Consider the following 25,442-nt stretch of genomic DNA (forward strand, 5'->3'; position numbering starts at 1 on the left):
CAAATCACCTAACAACATACAGTATAGGTAAGTGTCAGATTCAACAACAATATACATTGTGATAGGATTACTATAATTTCATTTATTTTGCATGATAAAAAAAGCATCTCCAACACTGCAGTAGCATATCCCCGATAAGAATACATTTGTATTTGGCTCTGGTCTGTAACAATGATACATATAAATGACAGCAAATTATCTAAAAATGCCATTTAAAGATTGAATGGTCCAACTCCAGCAGTAAAGTGTTATTGATTAAAGCAGCATTTTCCCTGGCAGAGGGGTCCCTTTAAAAAGACAAACATTGTTCCCAAACTGACGGCAGGAATGACTGTGAAGAAGAGTAGGGTTACGTTTGTCCATGTTACAAACAATAATAATAATAATAATAATAATAATAATAATAATAATAATAATAATAATTTATAATATATAATAAGTATATAATATAATAAGTATTTACTGTCTATCGTCCAAGTACGGTGGCCAGCAAGGCCATTCGGATGTACATGCCGTTCTCGGCTTGGCGAAAGTAGGCGGCCCTTGGGTCAGTGTCCACTTCGGCGCTGAAATGACCACAAAAGAAAAGCTTGTTTTTGGGTTGCATCGATAGAATACTGAATTTTAAAAATGATTAGAGACCTAATGTGATTGCCCCATGTAATATGATGAGTTTGAAATATTCAATCGTTCTTACCTGATTTCGTTGACTCGGGGCATCGGATGCATGACCACCATCTTCTTCTTGGCCGCGGTCATGATGTGAGGGCTGAGGATGAATTGTCCGAAACACTGTCATAGTAACAGATAAACATATATAAAAATATATGAAAGAATATACTTAAACAGATAGCTTCTTTCTAAGAAGTGCTTATTAACTTATTCATTCCCATTCCCGAATTTGTTTGGGTTTTGTTTTTTCTTGCGGGGGTGCCGATAAAGCGCTGGTCAGACCTCTGGCAATGTTTTTTTTTCTTCCCCCTTTCACAAGGGGGCAGCATTTTCCTTTTGTCCATGTTAGTGCTTTGTTACAGCAGCTCTATATCAATCAATATGTATGCATTGTATTTTGTACAGCTGCCCAAAATTCAAGCTCAGATAACTACAGAAGCATTTACAAAGATTCCACTGCATATAGCTATATTTTCCGTTTTAAAACTCGCGCTGATTATTCAGGAAGTCTTGTTTTTGAGTTGGTGACGAGTCCGTACGTGACGTCACTAAAGGACCGCCCCATGACCGTAAAAAAGACGCATGGTAGCGGTCCTTCCTTCACGTCAATGTATTTTGCTGTACTTGTTTGGTCTGGGGACCTCGTGTTGCACCCAAAAGCCGCCAGAGGGCCAGAAGAGGGCGTCCAAGCTCCATATAAAGAATTTATCAGCCTGTGGAAGGGGAGGTGGCCACTGGAGGTCGCTATTTTGTGCCTCTTTTTTTTGGGTGAGAGATTTTCCCCCAATGTTGCCTCAAAATGGCACATATAATTCTTTAATCGATTGCAAACGTGTATGCTTTCCTCTTCAGAACTATATGAATCATATTCATAACTGGATGTGTAACAAGAAAGCATCTTCTCCGAATCTGAAGCCATTGTTTTGATTCACTAGCAATGCAAGACGTCTTGGCGTGACATCAGGAACTGGGGGCGGGACTTTCTGAAAATGCCCAATTCGCAGCTCAATTCTTTTGCAGATTTTGGACACTTTAAGTCATTTTTATTGGTGTTTGGCATGTGAATAAAAATATCATCCTGTGTGTTCTGGGTATTTTAGATGCTATAAAACGTTTTTCTGATGTCAGTTAAAAAACAAAAAAGTGACGTCGGTTGTCCTTGAATGTTTATCTAGTCCTAAAACTCAATATTCTGTGGGTCCAGGAATTCAAGTAACAATGACGAAAACCCTGGCACTGGAGTGGGCACATTTTGCACACCATCTGTCAGTGAATCAGTTAAACCATATAAATTTGATTCTTGACCATGTTACTGTGTCCAGATAATTATAATTAACAAAACAATAAAAACAACAATTGAATTACACTTTAAAAGTGTTGTCTTACGGCCTTGTACTCCTCTTCGGATGCAAACCGCTCCTTCTGAATCCTGGTCATGTAGAGGACGTCCGTCTCGGGCAGAGCTTCTTCGATGCTCTCAAATTCCTCCTGTGAGCGACACCATCGTCCCGTCGAGTGGTCCGTTCTCATGACGCTCGGGCAAATTGAAATGCTAACCAACCTGTTTGATTCCCTTCAAGGCCACATAATCGATGATCTCGGCGGGCATGTGGAGGTTCTTGGGCGCCACGTAGCGCAGCGTGATGCGATACTGGGTCAGCAGCCTGGCCAGCGAGTGGACAGTGCGGCCGTGTTTCAGATCGCCCACCATGGTGATCTGGTTTCGGTGTCAAACGCAAACGTGAATCATGCACCCACTTCCTTTTGGATGACAGGAACTCCGGGGAGGGTGGGTAGAGGAGACCCTCACCGTCATGCCGTTGACTGTGCCCAGCTCTTCCCGGATGGTGAAGACGTCCAGAAGAGCCTGGGTGGGGTGCTCGCCCACGCCGTCGCCCGCGTTGATCACTGGCTTGCGGCTATGGCGGGACACGTTCTGAATGACGTCGCGCCAAGACGACCGCATTGAAATTGGAAGCGGTTTAAAGGTTGAATAAAAAGATGTCCGCCGGATAATGTGATTTTCAACTGTCAATCAAATCTAATTGACATCGATCTACCTCGACAGCGCCGGGCGTCGGGTGTCTGAGTACGACAACGTCGGCGTAGCAGCTCATCGTTTGCACCGAGTCAGCCAGGGACTCGCCTTTCCGCGTGGACGAGGTGGACTCGCAAAAGTGGATCACCGAGCCGCCCAGACGCTGCATGGCCGCCGTGAAAGAGCAGCTGGTGCGGGTGCTCACCTCGTAGAACATGGACGCCATCACTTTACCCTTGATGACAAACCGTCAACTAATAAGCACACTTTTAATAATCATCATCATAATAATAATAATAATAATACATTTCATTTCTAAGTGCCTTGCAAAACTCAAGGTCACTTTACAGTCACAGGATATTTTTTTTCTATGGGTGAGCAGCGGCAGCCACACGCGCCACTGTTCACTCAACACGGAAGTAACTCAAATAGATAGAAAGCTAGCCAGCTAGCTAATAGATAGCCAATAGCCAGCGAGCTAGATAGCTATATAGCTAGCCAGAGAGCTAGATGGCTAATAGATAGCTAGCTAAAGATCTTTTTAGCTATCTTTTGTAGCGCTAGCTAGCTACATATCTATATTTAACTATTTATTTAATTACAGTCGTGAAATTGGCTTTTTTGCCGTGTCAAATTTAGAAAACATTTTTGCTAGGTATTTTAACATGTGAACATGATAGGTAAGATGAATATATTCCTCACTTTTTTATTAAATATGTGGAAAACCAACCACTGCCAATGTATTTAGCTTGACGGGGTGCAAATATGAAGTATTTCATCGTGGAGGGTGCGTTTGCTGATCCTACCTTGAGTATATCCAGACTACGTTCCTTCTGAACCATCAAACGTAACATGTGCGCAACGTTGAACAGGTGAGACATCTGAAATGGACGACAAACATTGCGCATTATTATTTTAAAGGACAATAAACATTGCGCCATATCATTCTTAACTTACATTTACCATCAAAGTGCCGACATGTCAAATTTGACTACCTGCTCTTTGCTGAACTGTCTGACGGACAGGACGTGCTGGCCTACTAAGGGCTGAAGCAGAGGGGACATGTGGGCGTGGGGCGGCTGGCCGGTGGGGGTCTGGCCCGGGCCGGGTTGGGGGGACAGCAGCCTGGACAGCGGAGGAGGGTAGCTGTAGGTTTCGGCCACGCCCGAGGGTGTCGGTATGAGCAACTCTGTAGATTTATGTGATTTGTTATGACAAGCATCAATGTTGTTGTATACATTAAAAATGTCGCTGTTTATCTCAATTGTATAAAAATATAAATGTTTTTGGGTAGTGTTGCATCCTGTTTGTTAGTGTTGCTGAGCCACGTGTGTCAAAAGTTGATGTTGGGCTATCTACGGTGTTTTTAGAATCATCTTTATTGGCCAAGTATGTAGAACATACAATGATTTTTTTCTCCGGCAGAACACGCTGCACTAGTATCATCATGAAAAACACAATCATAAAAGGTAATCTAATCTAATCCTTTCATGTAAGCGGTATCTCAGGAACAACTGAAACAAATGTAGAAGGTGTAAAGCAGAGCTAAAGTGATCAGTGGTATACAGTAAAGTCTCGTTATATCGATATCGGATATATCGATAGTCCCGGTTATATCGATACTATTTCTATGCACGCACGGAGAAAATTACATGCAAACAGGGTCGGATATATCGATAGTCCCGGTTATATCGATATTTTTTCGGACTCCCTTGAATATCGATATAACGAGACTTTACTGTAATAAAATGCGCTAATTGTTTTGTATTAGCTATTTGCTATATATTCAAAGTCAAAGTCAGCTTTATTGTCAAATATGCTAATATGCATGACATACAGCACAGATGAAATTAATGTCCTCTCGGACCCAGCGTACAAGGCATGCAAGGCACTTATAATGTGGCTAAAAAGACATACAATTGACAACAGACAATACATGTAATTTCTGAATGTAAAGTGAGGTAGTGTCGTTTATTATATTAGCTAGCTATCGATTAGTTATCTATTAGCTAGCTAGCTAACTTTCTATTTGAGTTATTCCGGGTTGAGTGAACGCTGGCGCATGTGGCTGCCGCTACTCACCCACAGAAAAACTGATCCTGTGACTGTAAAGTGACCATGATAGTTTTGAAAGGCGCTTATAAATGAAATGCATTATTATTACAGTAGAGTCTCGTTATATCGATAGTACTGCTTATTATGATACGATTTCTATGAACGCAAGGAGAAAATTTACATGCCGCAGGATCGGATATATCGATAGTCCGGTTATATCGATATTTTTTCCGACTCCCGAGAATATCGATATAACGAGACTTTACTGTAGTATTATTATTATTATCATTATTATTATTATCATGTTTCATTTTGTATTATGAGGATAAAATGTACTTCAAAATAGTTTATTCATATATATCATATATTAAAATTTCAACTGGAAAAAGATACATGGGAAGAATTAAAATTACAATTAGATTAAGTTTAAAAATCCTACCTGGCGGCATTCCAGGGTCAGAAGAGCGATGGACACGAGCGGGCAGCAGGTAGCGACTCTCTCCGGCTGAACGTCGGGGGCTGGCGGCTCGAGTTCGGACCAGACCGTCGCGAGGAGGGGTCGGGCGAGGTTTTTCGGGGGTCTAATGGAGGCAAACGAAAGCTCACAACACTTTACAAACACTACGGACTACATTTTTACTCCTTACCATTGGACTTTCCGGGGAAATGACCGTCGCAGCTACTGGCCAGGTCTTGACGTCTTCACCGTAACCAGGGGGCACTAACACCTGACAAATATTTATTTTTGATTAAGTCATTCACTGCCAGACGATGTGCAAAAATATGTCCACTGCAGTGCCAGGGTTTTTATCATTGTCACTTGAATTCCAGGAACCACAGAATATTGAGTTTTAGGACTATATAAACATTCATTACAACGTTAGAAATCTTACACTGTCTTCTTTCATCACAAAAAATAATTAATGCCTAATTATTGTATTTTCCGGTGTACCCAAAAGCCTTAATTTTCTTCAAAAGATGACCCTGCGCCTTATATATGGAAACAGTTTGAAAATACATTATTCATTGGGGGTGTGCCTGATACTCTGGTGCGCCTTATACACCGGAAAATACGTTATTGGGGTCTGGAGTTATCTGATCTTGAAATGGGGACGGCTGTCCAAAATACAATACAATAGATACATATTAATATAGCGCTTTAACAACAGCTGAAGCTGTAACAAAGCACTAACATGGACAAAAACAAGTGCTGCCCCCTCGTGGAAGGGGAAAACATTGCCAGAGGTCTGACCAGCGCTCTATCGGCACCCCGTGCAAGAAAAGCAAACCCAAACAAATTTGGGAATGGCAGCGAATGATTTCATAATTTTGTAGAGCCGCAAACTACAGATTTTGTGCATCCCTCGGGGTTCGGAAACATTGATGCGAGAAGCACCGAGATGGAAAAATGAAACATAGATTTTTACCTGTCCATCAATGTAGGCTACCTCGCCTCGCAGGACCACGCGGCGAACTTTCCCCTTCACCTTCATACCTTGGAACGGCGTCCACTTGGATTTGGTGAACTGCATGGCCTGTGGAATCACCCACTCCTGCTCTAAATCCACCTGGTTGGTAAAAGAACAACAAATAAGAAAACAAAATCTATATTCATCGTGTTTTAGGACTATTTCATGATCGTTTTTAACTATTTGTTATCATATAAATGTGAAGTTTTATCAACTCTTAAAAACAAATAAATCAGCGCTCTAATGCTTTAAAACAGTCCAAAGATAAATAACAATAACAGCAAAAAAATAAAGCCGTTGTGTGTGGGTCACCTCTACATAAGTGTTTTCCTGCACGGGCAGATTAAAGATGCGGCGCGGGTTGTCGTGGAGACGGCGGATGATGTCGTCCAAAGTCAGCCGCCCGTCGCTGACAGCGGTGAGCAAAAGCGGCAGCATCGTCTCCAAACCGGGGTAACCAGGAGGTGGATGCTCGCTGTTTTTCTCTTCGACAGAGTGAGGAGCTGAAAACAAAAACAAAGAAATAAAAAGGAGAGATAATCTTCACACTTATGCTAATTCTGATGTGTTATCGCAAGGCCGTTCCTGACCGTGGTCTGTGGCGAAGCAGTCGATAATATCCAGGTTCTCCCACAGAGCGTCCATGTCCTCCTTGGAACCCAGTGAGGGTCTCACTTGCGCTCGCCCATCACCGATTTCCGACACGTTGTTGTCGCAAAGGAAGAGGTGATGCGGCGCCACCTCGCACGTCACCTGGATGCCCCTTTGCTTGGCGGCCCGGATGATCGAGATCTGAAAGTCAAGGGGTGAAAAAAAAAAAAAAAAAAAAAAAAAGAAAGAAATAGAAGATCAATTTTAGTTGCTCACTTCGGAAGATTTTTTTTGCCTTTACTAAAGTTCTCCTGCGATGAAAAGGTTTCTTCAGCTGTCATATGTACTTCTTTGAAGTTGTCGGACGTTTCACTCGTCATCCGAAAAGCTTCGTCAGAAAACTAAAATTGTGCCGGTAGCTCTGGCCCTATATATATATATATATATATATATATCCCAAATGTCCAGAAGTGGCAGTGCCGGACCTCCGTTTTGATAGGTCCATGCTCTATGGTTCGGGGGAGCAGAGGACTATTCCCTGAAGCTAATCTAATAACTTTTTTTGTCCTGTATGATTATGTTATATGACTGGCCCTGATTGCCCCATTCACTCTGGTATTACATCTGCGTGACTAAGCCTATAAATTCTCCTGGTTCTTTGCCCAATCGAAATATCAGCCTTTTACCTCCTCCTTCTTGGCCACGTGGCAGATGTGCACCGGTCGCTGATAGAGCTGAGCTACCATCAAAATGGCGGCCACCGTCTGCCTCTCAGCATGGGCAACGATGGGAAGATGCTTGGGCCACTTCTCAAAATGCTACCAGGAGAACAGAATAGCAAATGGTGACATCTCGGATATCAGTATGGACAACAGATGATTTTGAAAGACCATATAATCTCCCCCCCTTTTTTTTAATATGATGATGTAATATGCTGTTATACATATTTTTAAAATAACAAATGACAGTAAAATGAATGCAAGCAGGTCAATTGATGGAAGCGAACCTCCATCCAGAGTGAGACGTTGTCCATTTTGAGGGTGGAGTAAGTATCGTTCAAGTACATCTTCAGGCCAGCGGCTTGACTGGCAAGCGACGGCAGGACGGCGGCGTTGTCCGAGGCGGCGCCCAAATATAAGGCGTAGTCGCAGCGGCAGCCTGCTTTCGCGAGCTGAGACGGCAGAAACGAGAGTAAATCACAGACCAGGTTACTGTGGATGATAGGAATAATCCGTCATAGTGGGTCTGGTTTTTTTATAAAATCAGTTGTACCTTCTGTATGAGGGCCAACGTGGTGGCGTCGGTGATGGACGGCGAGGTGTTGGGCATGGCGCACACCATGGTCAAGCCTCCTGCAAGGGCGGCTGCCGTGCCTGAGGAGAAATCCTCTTTGTAGGTGGCGCCGGGATCCCGCAAATGGACGTGGACGTCAATGAGGCCTGGGAGACAAGAAAAAAGGTGGAAATGACGAAACTGAAATTCTCCATTGTCCTCGGGACTCACCTGGCAGGCGAACCAGCGTCTGCGATGTCATACTGTCGATGTGAGTCTTCACCGGTGGACTTCGGCCAATCTGACGGAGAGCCTGTAAAGAACCATTTCCTCATAACTCGAAAGAAAAGAAACAACCAGATATCTCACGCTGTGATAAAATCCATACCTGAACAAAGAGTTTGGTGCATTTGATGTCAATAATGAGCGGCACCGAGTAGTCAATGGCCATGCGGCGTGTGCGGTAACCCTTGGTGACGAAGGAAGAGAGGCGGCGACCCCCGCTGTTCCTCATGGAGAGGTTCACCACCAGGTCAAAATGGTTCTCCTCCAGGTAGTTCATGATACTACGCTGCTTCTCCTTATTGGGACAATCGCTGTCGTCTTCCTCGAAGGGCCAGTCCACGGCCGTCACCTAGCAATGAAAATTGACCGCCGAATTGGAAAAAGCGGACAGGTAATTCTATTCGGAAACGTTTTGGTGGGTTTGACTGACCTTGACGCCGTGTTCCGTGTAGAAATCAGCGGTACCTAGACTGGCGTAAAGGTCATAACCCATCATCTCCAGAGCCTGGACAGTGGGCAGAAGCTCGCTCTTGTTCTAGAAACAGCAGCAACAAAATTAGACAGTCAAAAGATTGGAGGGTGCTGCATTCAATAGGGATGGGAAATCGCAATTAGACAGTCAAAAGGTTGGAGGGTGCTGCATTCAATACGGATGGGAAATCGCAAAGTCGAGGTTGAGGGATTTGAGCCTGTCAGTATAAGGCACGCCGCATTATAACGCGTTACAGTAGAGGGTGTTACGCACTACTTCTACAGGGAAAATGGCTGCCGACAGTCATTGCGAGACCTGTTGTGGCTCAATTTTACTTCACATATCAGGATAGAAAGTTAGCTAGCCAGCTAGTAGAGAACTAATAGATAGCCAACAGATAGCTAGCTAGATAGCTAGCCACCTAGAAAGCTCTATAAATAACAGCTAGCTAGCTCGATAGTTAGTTAGCTAATACATTGAATGTCACTACTAAACACACAGATAGAAAGCTAGCCAGCCAGCTAGTGGATAGGTAATAGATAGCCAAAACAGATAGCTCGCTAGATAAATAAATAAATAATACATTTCAAGCGCCTTTCAAAACACCCAAGGACACTTTACAATAAAAACAATAAAACAAAGCACATAACAATGAAACCATAAGTAAAATGATACATAATAAAATAGCAGATAGAACTATACATTGAAACATACATTGATAGCTAGCCACTAATAGCTATGTATGGAAAACGTTTTAAAAGGTCATTCAGTGAGGGTGCCCCTTATATATAATGCGGTGCACCTTATGTATGGAAAAGGTATTTAAATGTCATTCGCCTTATATCCCAGAAAATACATTGGTACTTTTTTTTAAAATAAATACTGACGGTACAAATGAGTCCCGCCATCAATTTTTACTCGTAGAAAATAAAGGAGAGTAAGTTTCTTCCCTAATTTGTTTGCACCCGATTCTTCCGATATCTAGCGACACGTGCCATTTTTCGGCTGTCAACATAAGATTGCGTCAGAAATACTCCAGGCGTCCAAATGACTTTGCTCGGTTTTATATCCTTTGTTTGTTACGAAATATCCATAAAAAAACGGTTTCTTATGTTTGTATTCTGATGTATAAGCTATGGTTTTATCTATAAAACTAATAGAAATGTGGGATGAGATTTTATTTAGGATCAATATGATAAATATGGTAAACAAAAAAAATATTTATGCACTTCTTGATATGCCTTCCTTTGAAGCCAATGAAATGATTCAGCATAAAAATGTATTCCAAAAGTCAAAATTTCACATTATGGTATCGAAAGGGTCTTTTACCTTGTAGCTGCCAATGGAGAGCAAAATGTTCTTCTTGGGAATCTTAAAGCCGGTGGAGAGCATTGCTTTGAGGTAAGCCTCGTAGCGGTTTTCACCAAAGCACGCCACCTCTCCAGTGCTGGCCATCTCCACGCCGAGCACCACGTCCGCTCCCGCCAGACGGGAAAAGGAAAACTGGGGAACCTGATGGGAACAAACCATTGCATGATGTCAACAGGGATAAAAACCCGAAATTGTTGTTTTTTTGGTCGCAAATTGATCGAGAATTGAGACATTCCTATTAGCCATCTATTAGCTAGGTAGCTAGTTCTTTTGTCCGTCTTTATCATTCAATTTGTTGGCTCAAAGTAGTACTAGCATTAGCAAGTAATATATTTCCTCTCTTCACTTCTTTTTTATTTGTCTAGCTATCCAGATAGCTACCTAGCTAGCTATCTAGGTAGCTATATGGCTATCTGGTTATCTAGCTCGCTATTTTTTAGCTATCTATTAGCTAGCTTTCTATCTATTTGAGTTACTTCCGGGTTGAGTGAACGCTGGCGCGTGCTTCCGCCGCTACTCGACTGCAGAAAAACTTATCCTGTGACTGTAAAGTGACCTTGAGAGTTTTGACAGGCGCTTACAAATGAAATGTATTATTATTATTATTATATTATTATTATTATTATTATTATGAAAGTGACCTTGAGAGTTTTGAAAGGCGCTTTGAGATTAATTGTATTATTATTATCATTATTATAAAAAACAGAACAAAACAACAACAACGCAGGTGGGAGTATGTGTGACTAACAGCTTACCTTGACCCCCACAATACCCTTTCCTCTCATCAGTCCCACAGGCTCCACCTCCTCGCCCATGATGACCTGCGTCGCCAAGGCGACGAGATCCACGCCCAGCGTCTTGGACACGAAGGGGAAAGAGCGCGAGACGCGAACGTTGCACTCGATCACCTTTAGTTGGTCATCCTGGCACCACAAAGACATCCTATCATGGTTAATGATCTCATTTAAAGAAAATATTGAAGACAATATTTGTAGGCGGGCCTTCAGATATCTCCTCACCTTCGCAATGAGTTGCAGATTGAAGGGTCCCGTGACTTGCAGTTCTTGCCCGATGGCGTGGACGATCATTTTGATCCTCTCGATGGTCTTCTGGTTGAGGTCCTGAGGGGGCGTCACCAGCGTGGCATCGCCGGAATGAACGCCGGCGTTCTCCACGTGCTCCGACACGGCGAAGGCGATGACCACGCCGTCGCACGCCACCGCGTCCACATCTATTTCCTGTTGGGGTCAGAAAGATTTACAAAACAACCACGACATGACTAACAACATGAACAATAAATGTATATTTTATAAATTAACTCATTCGCATGTGCAAAAAATGTGTCCACTCGAGTGCCAGGGTTTTTGTCAATTTCACTCAAATTGCAGGACCTACAGAACATTGATTTTTAGGACTACATAAACATCCAATCCAGCGTTAGAAACCTTAGGCTCTCTTTTCTTTCATCAGAAAAAAAAAAGTTAATTCCTAAATCATATGGGTCTGTAGTTATCTGAGCTTGAAATGGGGAAGCTGTTCAAAATACAATGCAATAATAATAATAATCATCATCATAATAATAATACATTTCATTTATAAGCGCCTTTCAAAACTCTCAAGGACACTGGCTAGATATATATTAGCTAGCTTTCTATCTATTTGAGTTCCTTCCGGGTTGAGTGAACGCTGGCGCGTGCGGCTACCGCTGCTCACCCACAGAAAAACGGATCCTATGACTGTAAAGTGACCTTGAGAGTTTGGAAAGGCGCTTAGAAATCAAATGTATTACAGTAAAGTCTCGTTATATCGATATCGGATATATCGATAGTCCCGGTTATATCGATACTATTTCTATGCACGCACGGAGAAAATTACATGCAAACAGGGTCGGATATATCGATAGTCCCGGTTATATCGATATTTTTTCGGACTCCCTTGAATATCGATATAACGAGACTTTACTGTATTATTATTTCCAGTCACAGGATATTTTTTCTGCGAGTGAGCAGCGGCAGAATATTGGATTCTGTATCACAGCTGAAGCTATAACAAAGCATGGAAAGATGGGAAATGCTTTGCCCTCGTGGAAGTGGAAAAGACATTGCCAGAGGTCTGACCAGCGCTTGATCGGCAATTAAAATAATAATAATAATAATTTGGAAATGGTGCTCTACGCCGTATTTTCAATTCCCAAATAAATTTGAGAATGGCAGTGAATTAGTTTAAATGGCTACCACAGTGAATATAAATACATGCATGCATACATACATACATGACAGACTAATGAATGAATGAACAAACAAACAAATAAATAAATGCATTTAAAAAAAGCTAATGGCGGCTGGCTGACAGAGAACCTGATTGTTGGCCTCACCTTGGCCTCCTGGATGAACTTGGAGATGACGACGGGATGCTCCTTGGAAACAGCCACGGCGTTGGTCAAGTATTTCTCCAGGTCAGTGTCGCTGTACGCCACGTTCATGGCAGCGCCGCTCAGCACATAGGACGGTCGTACCAAGCACGGGTATTCCACCGTCTCGCAAAAACTTATCGCGGACTGTGGGGGACATGGAAGACATTAGTGTTGAAATTGCACGTTGAAAGTGAAAAGTAGCCACGTTACCTCAGTATCAGAAAGCTCTTTCCACTGCGGCTGGCTGATGCCGATGGTGTCCAACATTCTGGAGAACTTGAACCTGTTCTCCGCCGAATCGATGAACTCGGGCGAGGTTCCCAGGATGCGGCACTGCTGGCGGTGTAGCGACATGGCGATGTTGTTGGGCAGTTGCCCTCCCATGGACAGGATCACGCCTTCTGGGTTCTCCATCTCGTAGATATCCATCACGACCTGAGAGGAACACGCTACGGTAAATTTTTCTTGAGCGCTTGCCGACGCATTGTTTACGGAATCCAACAAAAAGGCACCTCAAAGGAGATTTCGTCAAAGTAGAGGCGGTCGCACATATCGTAGTCCGTGCTGACCGTCTCGGGGTTGTAGTTCACCATGATGGTTTTGTAGCCCATCTGCGAGAAGAGAGTCCATGTCACAAAGAGGGTACAGCAAGTGCTGAAGAATGAATGACTCTCTGTGTCTTTGTATAGTCATATTATTAGTTTTTTTTTTACTTCAAGATGGCACCACAAGAGTGACTGCCTTTCCAGCAGCTCATGTATATTGTTTTTCTACTTCTTTCTTTCCTTTCCTAACTTTGCTGCTGTGAAATGTACATTTATCCACTGCGAGACGAATAAAGCTACATCCAATCCAATCAAGGAATCAAGCGAAACAGCCAAGACGGATCATACAAGTGGTGGCGACGCACCTTCCGGAGTTCCGCGATGCAGCACACGGCGCACCAATCGAATTCCACGCTGCTGCCGATGCGGTAGACGCCCGATCCGATCACCATGACGTGAAGGTCGTTGAAGCTCAGGTCGTTCTGGGTGGCGTTGTAGGTGAGATACAAGTAGTTGGTGAAGGCTGGCCACTCCGCCGCCACGGTGTCAATCTGCTTGACCACGGGTAGGATGGACCAATCGTGGCGTAGCTTCCTCACTGCCAATTCGGTGCTGAGATGACAGATTTTTAATTGTTTTTTTTTTCTTCATATCAGCAACAAAATTGAACCATGAACACCAGTAATGGAGGTTTGATGGTGTCCCCACCTCTGGACAGCCAGTGCGATCTGCTTGTCCGAGAAGCCGAGCTGCTTGGCCTTGCGCATCACCTCAGGCGGCATTAGGCTCTCGTCCTGCACAGCAAACTCCGTGGAAGTATATTAAAAAAAAAATAAACAAAAACAAAAAAACTCACATTTTTAGTTCACCATCGCTCTCACCTGGTTGTACATCTCCAGGAGTCGCTCGTGGTCGGTAATGGTCTTCATCTTGTGCAAGAACCAGCGGTCGATTTTGGTCAGTTTGTACAGTTGGTCCACCGTGTAGCCGGCGCGGAAGGCGGCGGCCAGAACAAAGATTCGCTTGTCGGTTGGCATCTGGAGTTCCTGTGAGCATTGATTGGAAGTAAATTAAAGAATTAAAAAAGAGGGGCCAGTTGACCCTCTTGTGTCTGATAAAGGGGCCAAATTAGAAAATTTTAACGACCATATTTTTTCGAGTATAATGTGCAAAATGTTCTACCTAAAAAAATGACTCAAAGTTTGGGTACGCGTTATAAACGAGGCCTGGGAAAAAAAATTATCATATATATTTAATGCTTTATCCCTTCCAGGAGGGGGCAGCATTTCCATGGTTATTCTGGCCCTTCAGTTTCGATTCTCGGAAAGACCCGGATGACACACATTCCTTTTTTTTCCGATTGATGATTGCCATTTCTTTAGCTTCGCTTCATTTCCTTTCCTCGCTTCGCCTACACTGAAACGCGAGTTAAGCATTGCTGTTTTGCACAATTATATCAATAAATATAAATAAAATGCTTCGTCTGAGCCGAGAAAAAGAGAAACATACAGATTTTTAATTGAAAATTAGGGGTGCGCGTTATACTCGAATAAATACGGGAGATTGCCAACGTATACAAAATTGATTGAAATAAACGAAAATACATTCAATGGAGCATATTTCTAAATTGCAAATGAAAAATCATTATTTGAGTCAAATCTATTTTTCTAATATATCCACAATTTTAATTCAAGTCAAAGAATTTATTCATACATAAAATAAAATAAAAATCCATTTTCTTTCGTTACCACACGTCAATCCTGTGCTATTTTGATATTTGAACGTATTACAGAGAAAACAAAGAGAAGAGACTAAGCACAATACAGTAAAGTCTCGTTATATCGATATTGGTTAAATCGATAGTACTGCTTATTACGATACTATTTCTATGAACGCAAGGAGAACATTTACATGCCGCAGGATGGGATATATCGATAGTCCGGTTATATCGATATTTTTTCCGACTCCCGAGAATATCGATATAACGAGACTTTACTGTATTTCTTACTAGTGTCAATTTAAACTTTTTTTTTCGCTTTGAAGATTTGCAATGTGCTGCAACAGCTCTGTAATCTTCCCATTAACCACAGAATTTGAATCATTAACAGCAATTTGCTGCAATTAACTGTCACTATGCTCTGCAGACGTATTCGATTTTCTTGAAAAAAAAAATGAGAATATGTTTGCTGCCTGTTCTTAATGTATTTTAGAGTTTTACTCCTGTTCTGAAGCTCCATATTACAAAACTCCGCCATGTTCGATGTAGGACTGCAATGCATCATGGGTAAATGGATTTTTGTAACAAATTCAAGGTGATTTTGGCTCGATATCGGTAAGGCAAGATGACAGACGACAAAAATTAAAACCTCAGATGGAAAATGAACAATTTTCAATTGTTGTTTTAACTAAATTAGTTTATTTCGCTATTTTAACAGAAATACGTCATATGTGGCGCGGATCATGTAGAGATATGCGCTAATCCCTTCCTCATCCCCGTGACGATGTGGCGCTAATGAGTGGCTCACCTGTTCAGACACTGGCTTGATGGTGTGGTCAAACCCGACGCAGTTTTCATCCACCATCCTCAGAGCCTTTTGGAAAGCCTCCTCGAAGCTGCGACCTATCGCCATCACCTCACCTGGATAATAAAGTTATCTATTAGCTATGTATTAGCTATCCATTAGCTAGCTGGCTATCTCGCGATCTATTCGCTATTTATTTGCTATCCATTAGCTCGCTAGCTATTATCTGTCTAGCTGACTGGCTGTAAACTGTCTAGCTGGCTAGCTGTTGGTAATCTGGCTATTAGCTATTTATTTGCTATCCATTAGCTAGCTAGCTTTCTTTCTATTTGAGTGACTTTGGGGTTGAGCGAACGCTGGTGCATGTGTTTGCCGCTGCTCACCCACAGAAAAACTTGATCCTGTGACTGGAAAGTGACCTTGAGAGTTTTGAAAGGTGCTTATAAATGAAATGTATTATTATTATTTTTATTATTACTGTCGTAATATGTCCTAATTAATAATGCAGTCTCCTACCGACGCTCTTCATGGAGCTTCCAATCTTGGTAGAGACCCGCAGGAACTTGCTCAGATCCCAGCGAGGCACCTTCACCACACAATAATCCAAACTGGGCTCAAAATTAGCCGTGGTTGAGTTAGTGACGGAATTCCTGGAAGCGAGGTGGAAACCAGATAGGTGAAAACAGGCCTTCCGTGAGACACACAAACGTCGTTTTTCCCGTCGTACTTGAGTTGCGGAAGCGGGATGCCCAGGCCGAGTTTTGCTGCTACGTATGCAAGAGGGTAACCTGTCGCCTTGCTGGCCAAGGCGGAGCTGCGCGATAGCCGGGCGTTCACCTCGATGATGTAGTACTGAAAGTGGTTCAAAATAATGCAGATGGTACTTGTTCATCCCTCATGTTATATAATTGGTATCTTTTGTTTTTTTGCATCCAAAAGTTACAGGAAGACTAACAACGTTGAGACTTTTACCTGGTCCGATTCAGGATTAAGCGCATACTGAATATTACACTCTCCCACGATGCCAAGATGGCGGATGACCTTGATAGCGGTGTTCCGAAGCATATTATACTCATGGTTGTTGAGCGTTTGACTAGGTGCCACCACGATAGACTCCCCGGTGTGGATGCCTAGGGGGTCAATGTTCTCCATATTACATACCTGAAAAGCACAAAATGATGAGTTTTGGGATTAAAATGTGAAAATAGTTTGGGATTGCCAACACGAGCTTTTATTTTGGTGCATAGAATGAAACACCAGCAAGTCATCAACTTGAAACTTACAGTGATGCAGTTGTCGTAGGCATCTCGCACCACCTCATACTCAATCTCCTTCCAGCCCTTCAACGACTTATCCACCAGCACCTGCGAGGTGTGGGCGAAGGCCGACGTGACCAAGGTGGTAAGCTCCTCGCGGCTATTGGCGAAACCCGAGCCCAGGCCTCCCAGGGCGAAGGCTGAGCGCACCAGCACAGGATATCCCAGGCGCTCTGCAGCGGCTACTGCCTGAGAAGAGAAGAGCACATTGAGTCAGAAGTCAACCATTCCCAAATTCAGGCAATGCCGCTCATAGAGAATAGAAAGAATAGCGGTTTTATGCCGCCGAACACAAGGACCACAATGGAAGCACAGAAAAATCTGGGGTCAATCTGAGGTGAACAGACACAGCCTGTTAAACTGTCATCTTCATGTTGGGAGGCCTTGGACTAATGTAGGACTTTGTAAACACCTTCACAGGAAGAGGTCATTATCCAGGTTACAAATCTATCAGTTCATGGAAAGGACAATCCATTAAAATGTATATGTTCTGTTGTTTTACAGTGTTGGTGCTTGGGACGTGGTATTCAAATCAAGAAGACTATGTTTACTAATGTATCACTTAAATTTGCAGATACTCTCAATAAATAGCTTGGTGGAGGTCTGCAGAAGTTGGGCGTCGGTCATAAATGGCTACGTCCCCTACCGGCAGTAAAAGACAATCTTCCTGTGTTCGAGCCTTTGTTCTGACAGCCGCTTGCTTACCTGCTCGACGGAAAGTGCCGCCTCGCTGGGCGCCACGTGCTCGTTGATCTCCTCCATTTTCTCCACAAAAATCTTTCTGTCCTCGGTCATCTCGATGGAGGCTACCGGCGTGCCCAGCACCTTCACGTTGTACTTCTCCAACACCCCGAGCTTGGTGAGCTCCACGCCACAGTTGAGAGCAGTCTGCCCGCCGAATGTCAGCAGGACGCCGTCTGGTCGCTCGTTTTTAATCACCTTTGGGATGAATATGGCGGTCAGTGTCAAAACAAAGGCTTCACCTCGGGAGTTGACGTACCTGAGTGACATATTCCGGTGTAATGGGTAGGAAGTACACTTTGTCTGCTAGTCCCTTGGAGGTCTGTACGGTGGCAATATTGGGGTTGATCAACACCGTCTGGATGTTTTCCTCTTTCAGAGCCTTAATAGCCTGAAAACAATCAAAGAAAGGAACATTTTAGAGTTGAAAAGATATGAGACGAAACCCCAAAGACCAAAAAGTGGTAAGTCAAGTATTATCACTTTGAAAAACACCCAAAGCACAGTTTCAATTCGGTGCTGTAATACCAGGGCTGGGCCGTCAGGGTCTGCAAGGCCTGCTCTACTGGCCTAAAAAAATATCTGAATCACAGACTAATGTGAATTATATTTTGTCCATGAATTCTTATTAAATAATTCCAATTTGTCTTTTGTGTGTTTTCGTATTTAAGCATTTAACCAATCACATTTTGGCCATCATTTGTTACCAGGGTCAGAAATCTACCTGGACACCTTCACAATCAGTTCTGAAGGCCATAAAATAAGTGTAGATGAAACTGTTGTTTTAACCAATCAGAGTTCGAAATTGGCAACCCAATGCCTGCTGGAAGGCACTGGCAACATCAGAGTTTTCGCAAATTATGATTGGCTAGCTCTCAAGGATAAGCGCATACTGTCCAGAGCTAGCACACTGTATCTGTAGTAAGCATTTTTGTGTTGATTTAATAGCGATTGTGTCATCCAAAAATGGCTGAAGGAGGAGAAGAAATGGATTTGGTTGCAGATATACTGTCAAAGCCATCTTCAAAACGGACTGTTCAAGAATAGATGGACATCATTAAGGTTGGACAGCTCAGAAGCCAGCAAAAATAGAAAATAATATTGCAATTTTATGAGGTTATCATGAATCCACATGTTCATAGTAAAATTAGAACAGTTTCATTAGAGTATTTCTAAGGTTTCTTCAAGTCACATGTTATTTCCTGGCTAACGACATCCTCTAGTGGACATATAGTAAATCACACCACACTCACAGCCGGGGAGTGGGGTAAGTAGCCCTACCGAAGGCCTCGGAGTGACCTGCACGGCCCGCCACTAGGTAATACCGACCTGAGAGCCCGAGTAGTCAAACTCGCCAGCCTGGCCGATAGAAAGTCCCCCGGAGCCCAAAATGAGGACTTTCACTGGTCTGTAAATCTCTTCGAGCTTGGAGGAAGCCGAATAGGTGAGATGGTCCATCAAACGCTGTTTCACTGTGGAAAAGGAAATTGAGAATCGTGTCGCAAGGATGCTCACTCGGGCTTGGCACTATGGCCTTAAAACTAAATATTTTTTCCATTGATTAAAACCCTCCATAGAAATAATAAATCACTAATAATTTTAAATACTGTTCAATTTTTTTTCCCCAAAGGACCTTTTATTTTAGTTTTTTTAATAGTTAACCCACACTGAGGCAGCTAAGGAAATCCATTTGCAGCTTGGAAGCACATCCCTCAAGAGCAAAAAAATAATCATAGTGATAGAGTGTTTTATGCACATTAGTAAACATATTAGGTTATTTCATGTTAAGCTTAGTACACATTATGATTATTGCACGTTTAATTTCAGTCTAATAGCATTATCAAGCTTATTAGTTCAATAGTCGTTGCAAAGAAGCAACGGCTCCAACTTCAATCTAAGACCCTCCCAACAGTGAGTTGTCCGTAGCTGATTGGACAACAGATCGCTGCTGTGGACATTCAAAAACTTGTCAGAGCGGCAGCTCGCTCTCTTTGTTTCCTATCTTTGTCCGTGTGCTCATGTCTTCGCTCCTACCTAGACGAGAGTGTGCTTTTTCTGTCTCACTAGAATAAAGTAGTTTTTTGTTCACCATCTATCGTCGTTACTGATATTTTTATCACTGAACTTCTTTGAACACCGAACCAGGAAAGAAGCAAGAATTTAAACCGAACACATAGCTTACCAGATTTGTCAGTATTGCCCTCCTTGTAGTCTCTGACAGTGTCGAGGAACACATCAAACAAGCCAACTAGATCCGTCGGGCCGGCCATATGCTCAGGATGGAACTGCACACTAGAGCAAAAAATAACTTTTTTTTTTAAAGCTATCGCAGGAGATGAAAAGAGAAAAGATTATTTTTTTTGGTGGCGTACCTAAAAAATGGCTGCGTGTTGTGCACGATACCCTCGTTGGTGTGGTCATTGGCATTTGTGAACAGGATGTCCCAATCGCTCGGAAGGGTGTCGGGGTCAACGGCGAAGCCGTGGTTCTGACTGGTGATGAAGCAACGGCCGGTGCCTTTGTGGATGCAAGGCTGGTTGTGGCCACGGTTGCCGTACCTGCCACATTTATAGATTCGTACATTCACAAGAAAAAAAAACAATACAACATAGAAAAATATTAACCCATTCACTGACAAACCATGTGCAAAAATGTGTCCACTCGAGTGCCAGGGTTTTTGTCATTTTCACTCATATTGCAGGACCCACAGAATATTGAGTTTTAAGACTACATAAACATTTAAAGGACAACAGACACCATTTTTTTGTTTCTTAACTGACATCAGAAAAACGTTTTATAGCATCTAAAATACCCAAAACACGCCACATGATATTTTAGTCAAATGCAAAACACCAATAAAAATGACTTAAAGTGTCCAAAATCTGCAACAAAATGTCGTTTTCAAGGGCTGATTAATTCCTTACACGCAGCTTTGTCGCCTTCTTCAGCCTCTTTTTGGTGCAACACGAAGTTTTCGGACCAAACAAGTACAGCAAAATGCATCGACGTGATGGAAGGACTGCTACATTGTGTCCTTTTTTCGGTCAGGGGCGTTCCTTCAGTGACATCACGTACGGACTCGTCACCAACTCAAAAACAAGACATCCGGAATATTCAGCGCGAGTCTTAAAACATAAAATATCGCTATATGCGGTGGAATCCTTGTAAAATACGGTCAGTAGAAGTCATTTGAAGTGATTTTACAAATTATGGACACAACTTGTCCAGAGCCGTCGGTTGTCTTTTAAGGTTAATTCCCAAGTTATATGGGTCTGGAGTTATCTGAGCTTAAAATGGGGGCGACATACAAAAAGCTCCCCACGTAAATTTGTGAATGGGAGTAATAATTAATATTAATAACAAATATTTGAACTAACTTTAGGAAAATGCAACTCATACGCCCGATAATTAAAAAGTCGTACCTAGCATGCAAGCTATACATTGCCCGACGCTGGTATATTGACATAACACCACAAGGACATACTGCGGAGTTGTCATTCCGCGAACATTTGGTAACCTTGGACGCGTCCCCGGATAAAACAGCCGCCGCTTTCAGAAGCGGATCATCTGGCTTTGTTTGCCCCCCTCCTTAATCAAAACACAGACGCTCAGCTGCTGAGAGCTACGATGAGGCCCATTTCACATCAGGTCGCCCGGGTCATATAACACCTTTGAGTGGGGAATTGCTTTCTACTATCTTTGTGACTGCTTTATTTTCCTGTCTATGATAGCTGTCCACGTTCAATGCTTTGTACCAGCTTCAGCCGCTGTTAAAGCGCCATATAAATCAATATGTATTGTAAATAAATGAATATATTGTGCTGTTATGTATTGTGAAGACAAATAAAATGGTCATTTTTTACAACTAATCAGAATCTAATGGCCCAATGTCAGATGCGCTATCGATTGGTTACTGACTTCATTTTGTAGGTCTTTGCCCCAATGACCAAAGAGAGCAGCTGATGTCCCAAGCAGATGCCAAAAACCGGTTTGGGGTGTTCCACGTTCACCACCTTCCGCACGTTGGCGATTGTGGCCTGGCAGAGAAGCGGATCACCGGGACCATTGCTGATGAACAAACCGTCAAATTCTAGAGCCGAGGGGAAAAAAAAAACAAAAAAAAAAGGCTTAATTCAAGAGCCAGGAATGCGAATGTCATGTCGACCGACCTGTTTTGTCTAACGGGTGGTCCCAAGGTACAACAGTGATATGGGCCCCTCGCTCGGCCAGGCAGCGGATTTGGTTGTATTTCATGCCGCAGTCGACCACGGTGATTCGGAGACGACCGCCAGGGTTAAATAACTGAGGCTCCTGGACAAAACAAAAATGATTGAACAACTTTTTTTTTACTGAATTTTATGTTGTATTTATGCTGTATTTTTTTTAGACATTTGGTGGATGCAATACAGCTTCATATATCAATATGCCTTTCGTGATACAGTAAAGTCTCGTTATATCGATATCGGTTATATCGATAGTACTGCTTATTACGATACGATTTCTATGAACTCAAGGAGAAAATTACATGCCCGCAGTATCGGATATATCGATAGTCCGGTTATATCGATATTTTTTCCGACTCCCGAGAATATCGATATAACGAGACTTTACTGTACTTGCACTGTGTACAGTTTATTTAAGAAAGGGTTTTGCACATTTACAGTATACAGTTACATTTTTATTTTACTATGCTTACAATATCTTGTTTTTTATCCTTTCACCCCCAGACCCCATCCCCCTTTCAAATTGCTGCCGTTGGCTGCAAATTCCCCATTCAGGGACGAATAAAGGTTTTCTGATTCTAATTTGCACTATGTCTAGTTCTTTTTATGACACATTTTTGTCAGTCTTATTTGTACATGCAATACTTTTTTTATTCTTTTTGACCCCCCCCCCCATTCCTTTCAATTTTGCCACTGCAGATTGCAAATTTCCCCACTGTGGGACTATTCAAGGCTTTTTCATTCTGATTTCTGATAAATTTACATAGTCAAAACTAAAGCTACTTGTTTTGTAAACACCTACAGAAATATCCAGCAGATAAATCACCCCAATACAATGTTTTACAAGATAAAAGAGAAATCACCCACAATGCAGTGCAACATCAAAGATTATTAGCTCCAAGAAGAATTATTTTTTTTTTAAACAATGATTTATGTTGGGTCAGTAAATGCCTTACTTTCATTGAAACCTCTTGGACCAAGTTCCTTTTGTCGGGATTGTCAAACGGGACGCTGTCCTCTGGTGTCCCCTCCAAAACGAGTTTTCCTAACATGGTCCCTTTCTCACGGATTTTTTGGGTCAAGCAGCGGGTGTCGATGCCTTGATAGGGACAACAAAACAAGCTCAAAGTGAATCTTATTATTATATATAACATGATTACTCAACTCCCTCCCAGCCCTGCCCCCCCTGCCCACTGCCACACTCACCGAACTACACGCTGTACTATCATACTGAACTCTATTTTTTGTTCTTTCTGATTTTTTTTCTGCAAGACCTCACTTCAACCCTTTTTTGCTGTTTGTTTTTGCATTACTACATTACGTCACTTTATATACGACACTACCTCATTTTACATGTCACTACCTCACTTTACATTCAGAAATTACATGTATTGTCTGTTGTCAATTGTATGTCTATTTTAGCCACGTTATATGTGTCTTGCACGCTGGGTCCGAGAGGACATTAATTTTATCTGTGCTGTATGTCATGCATATTAGCATATTTGACAAGAAAGCTGACTTTGATTAATTGACTCGCCAACTCTCTTTTTTCCTACCTTGGAGTCCTGGAACTCCTTGCTCCTGGAGCCACTGGTCCAAAGATTTGACTGAGCTCCAGTGACTTGGACACTCTGCCAGCTCCCCGATGATGAGAGCAGCGGCGTGGATCTTTGACGACTCAAACCACTGTGGGAAAAAGGGGGAAAGACACTAACAACATGACTCATCTGAATTGCAAATATTAGCTGCACACAAATATGGCGTCGTGGCCCAGAACCTTGCTGAGGCCAAAAGCGCCCTTTTCGTCCGCTGGTACGCCGTAGTTGCCCACCAACGGGTAAGTGAGAGTTAGCAGCTGGCAACGGTATGATGGGTCGGTCAGGGCCTCGGGGTATCCCACCATACCAGTCTGGAACACTATGAGGGAGAAATTAAAAAGTATGGGTGATGATAGTTGAACTTTTTGACTATATTCACTTTTCTAACACGCTTCTATCACTTGGATTTTAAATTGAAATATGGCCAATTTCAATGTTTCCAGTATCTCATATCGTCAAAGTAGCTACAGGACGTAAATGGCATGTGTAGTCTCAAGAGTACTGACTAAAACTATATGACTGCTTCTACTGTGTTTCTCAGGAGAAACAAAATATACCAATCTAAAGTGTCCCATAATTGGCATCATGTTTTGAAATTGTGTCGCAATGGGCTAAATGGAGGCAGTCATTTCAAGCATGAGTCGGATGTTGACGTTCGCTCTTATACACGCGGTGTATAAATAATAAAAAAAAAAAACAAATAAACAGAAATTTGACAAAGCAGAAACGAGGCGAGACGTGTTCCGGCAAGTAAAAAGACAGGTTTGTCAAGGTGACTTCGAGATAGGTTGACAACTTGCACTGGCAGGGTGAATTTTAATCAGTTTAAAATGAATGTTCATCGTGAACTCTATCACATTGTTCTTTTGCAGACCCATTTGGGCCAATGATGCCCAAATTGACCCACTTGGGTCAAATTATAAGTTCGCCACTGGCAACATGGCGAAAAGAACATTCATTTTGTTGAAAAAAACAAACGACGCCACGTCTCACGTACCAACTTCGCCAGAGACGGACACATGAGCACCGAAAATGCTGCCCGTAAACCTCGTCCCGTCCTCCAGGATCAGACTGGCCTTGGTGGTCTTCTCGGACATCTTGCTTCCACTTCTCGGTCGCGTCTAGTTGCTGGTGGACACGGACACGGACCGGCGGTTTTCCACGAGAAACTTACAACCGGAACAATGATGCTCAAATTAAGGGGGGGGCGCCCAAAGTCGTTTTCGGTGAATGGTTGAGTAAATGGTGGTTCAACGAGATCCAAAAGGCGTGGAATGATGAGAGCTTCGTTCGGTTTGTGCTTTCCAGGTTTACGAGTGGAACCGCAGGATGCCAAGTAGGTCCCACGTGTGCGGTCGATCGAGGGAAGGAACTTAGCCCGCGGTTCGAGTCGTTCGAACAGTCAAGTTGGACATAGTATTTCCGGTATGGATTTTCAAAATACGAAATATTACCCAATTTTATTCACCGGATATCTCCTTGAAGTAAGCAACAATTGATTCTCCTTTACTGAATGCCCCTTCTTCTATCATCTGCTATTATTTTTCTAAACCTTCACGCCCCCCTAAATAAAATTAATGTTTTTTTTTTTAACCCGAGGGAAGTATCGGGGGGTGCGCGTACAATTGTGGCTTGACCAATTACATTTCTAGCTTGTGTCGTCATTGCAGTCGTCATAGAGGGCGGGGCTACTACTCAGGAACAACCGTATGGAAACAATTTCCATGTAGGAGGAATTCAGTTATTTGTTTTGTTCGTTTTTGTAGCATCTTCCCATTCCACGAAAGGAATAATAATAATAAAATCACAATTATAAACTTCATTTAGCAAACAATTTTAAACAAATACTGAATTACCAT

General features: G+C 42.6%; 1 protein-coding gene across 2 annotated transcripts; it reads right to left on the bottom strand.

Annotated features, from left to right (window-relative positions):
- Positions 1-62: 62 nt before the first annotated feature.
- cad (carbamoyl-phosphate synthetase 2, aspartate transcarbamylase, and dihydroorotase) lies at positions 63-24,967 on the bottom strand. Of its 2 annotated transcripts, XM_089021581.1 has the most exons (45): positions 24,581-24,967; positions 23,763-23,902; positions 23,542-23,671; positions 22,942-23,084; positions 21,932-22,073; positions 21,681-21,852; positions 20,135-20,320; positions 19,945-20,054; positions 19,092-19,234; positions 18,022-18,153; positions 17,727-17,960; positions 16,989-17,210; positions 16,678-16,866; positions 16,433-16,557; positions 16,222-16,355; positions 15,709-15,821; positions 14,065-14,229; positions 13,892-13,977; positions 13,549-13,795; positions 13,151-13,249; positions 12,849-13,073; positions 12,600-12,782; positions 11,245-11,463; positions 10,981-11,148; positions 10,184-10,366; positions 8,813-8,917; positions 8,486-8,731; positions 8,329-8,410; positions 8,098-8,264; positions 7,832-7,996; positions 7,512-7,643; positions 6,825-7,026; positions 6,547-6,737; positions 6,193-6,333; positions 5,413-5,493; positions 5,205-5,346; positions 3,706-3,899; positions 3,517-3,591; positions 2,733-2,945; positions 2,483-2,608; positions 2,234-2,389; positions 2,059-2,160; positions 698-792; positions 464-566; positions 63-331 (listed from the first exon to the last, which is right to left on the bottom strand). In XM_089021581.1, the coding sequence occupies exons 1-44, from the start codon at positions 24,678-24,680 to the stop codon at positions 467-469; spliced, it is 6,705 nt and encodes a 2,234-aa protein (XP_088877707.1). In that variant the 5' UTR covers positions 24,681-24,967; the 3' UTR covers positions 63-331; positions 464-466. The 2 variants fall into 2 exon arrangements, 1 of the variants encoding a protein (XP_088877707.1); XR_016118422.1 differs by having other exon boundaries at positions 63-566; positions 2,038-2,160.
- Positions 24,968-25,442: the final 475 nt, after the last annotated feature.

The sequence above is a fragment of the Hippocampus bargibanti genome, linkage group LG19, assembly GCF_051943395.1.
Source record: "Hippocampus bargibanti isolate YZ-2025 linkage group LG19, ASM5194339v1, whole genome shotgun sequence".
Taxonomy (NCBI): Eukaryota; Metazoa; Chordata; class Actinopteri; order Syngnathiformes; family Syngnathidae; genus Hippocampus; species Hippocampus bargibanti.

Bases quoted from the DNA above. Each gene is read 5' to 3' on its own strand.
- cad (XM_089021581.1), bottom strand. From the start codon at position 24,680: ATGTCCGAGAAGACCACCAAGGCCAGTCTGATCCTGGAGGACGGGACG. The intron at 2,609-2,732 runs GTAGATCGATGT...GACGTCATTCAG, and splicing joins CGACGCCCGGCGCTGTCGAG to AACGTGTCCCGCCATAGCCG. The intron at 793-2,058 runs GTAAGACAACAC...TTACTATGACAG, and splicing joins CCGAAGAGGAGTACAAGGCC to TGTTTCGGACAATTCATCCT.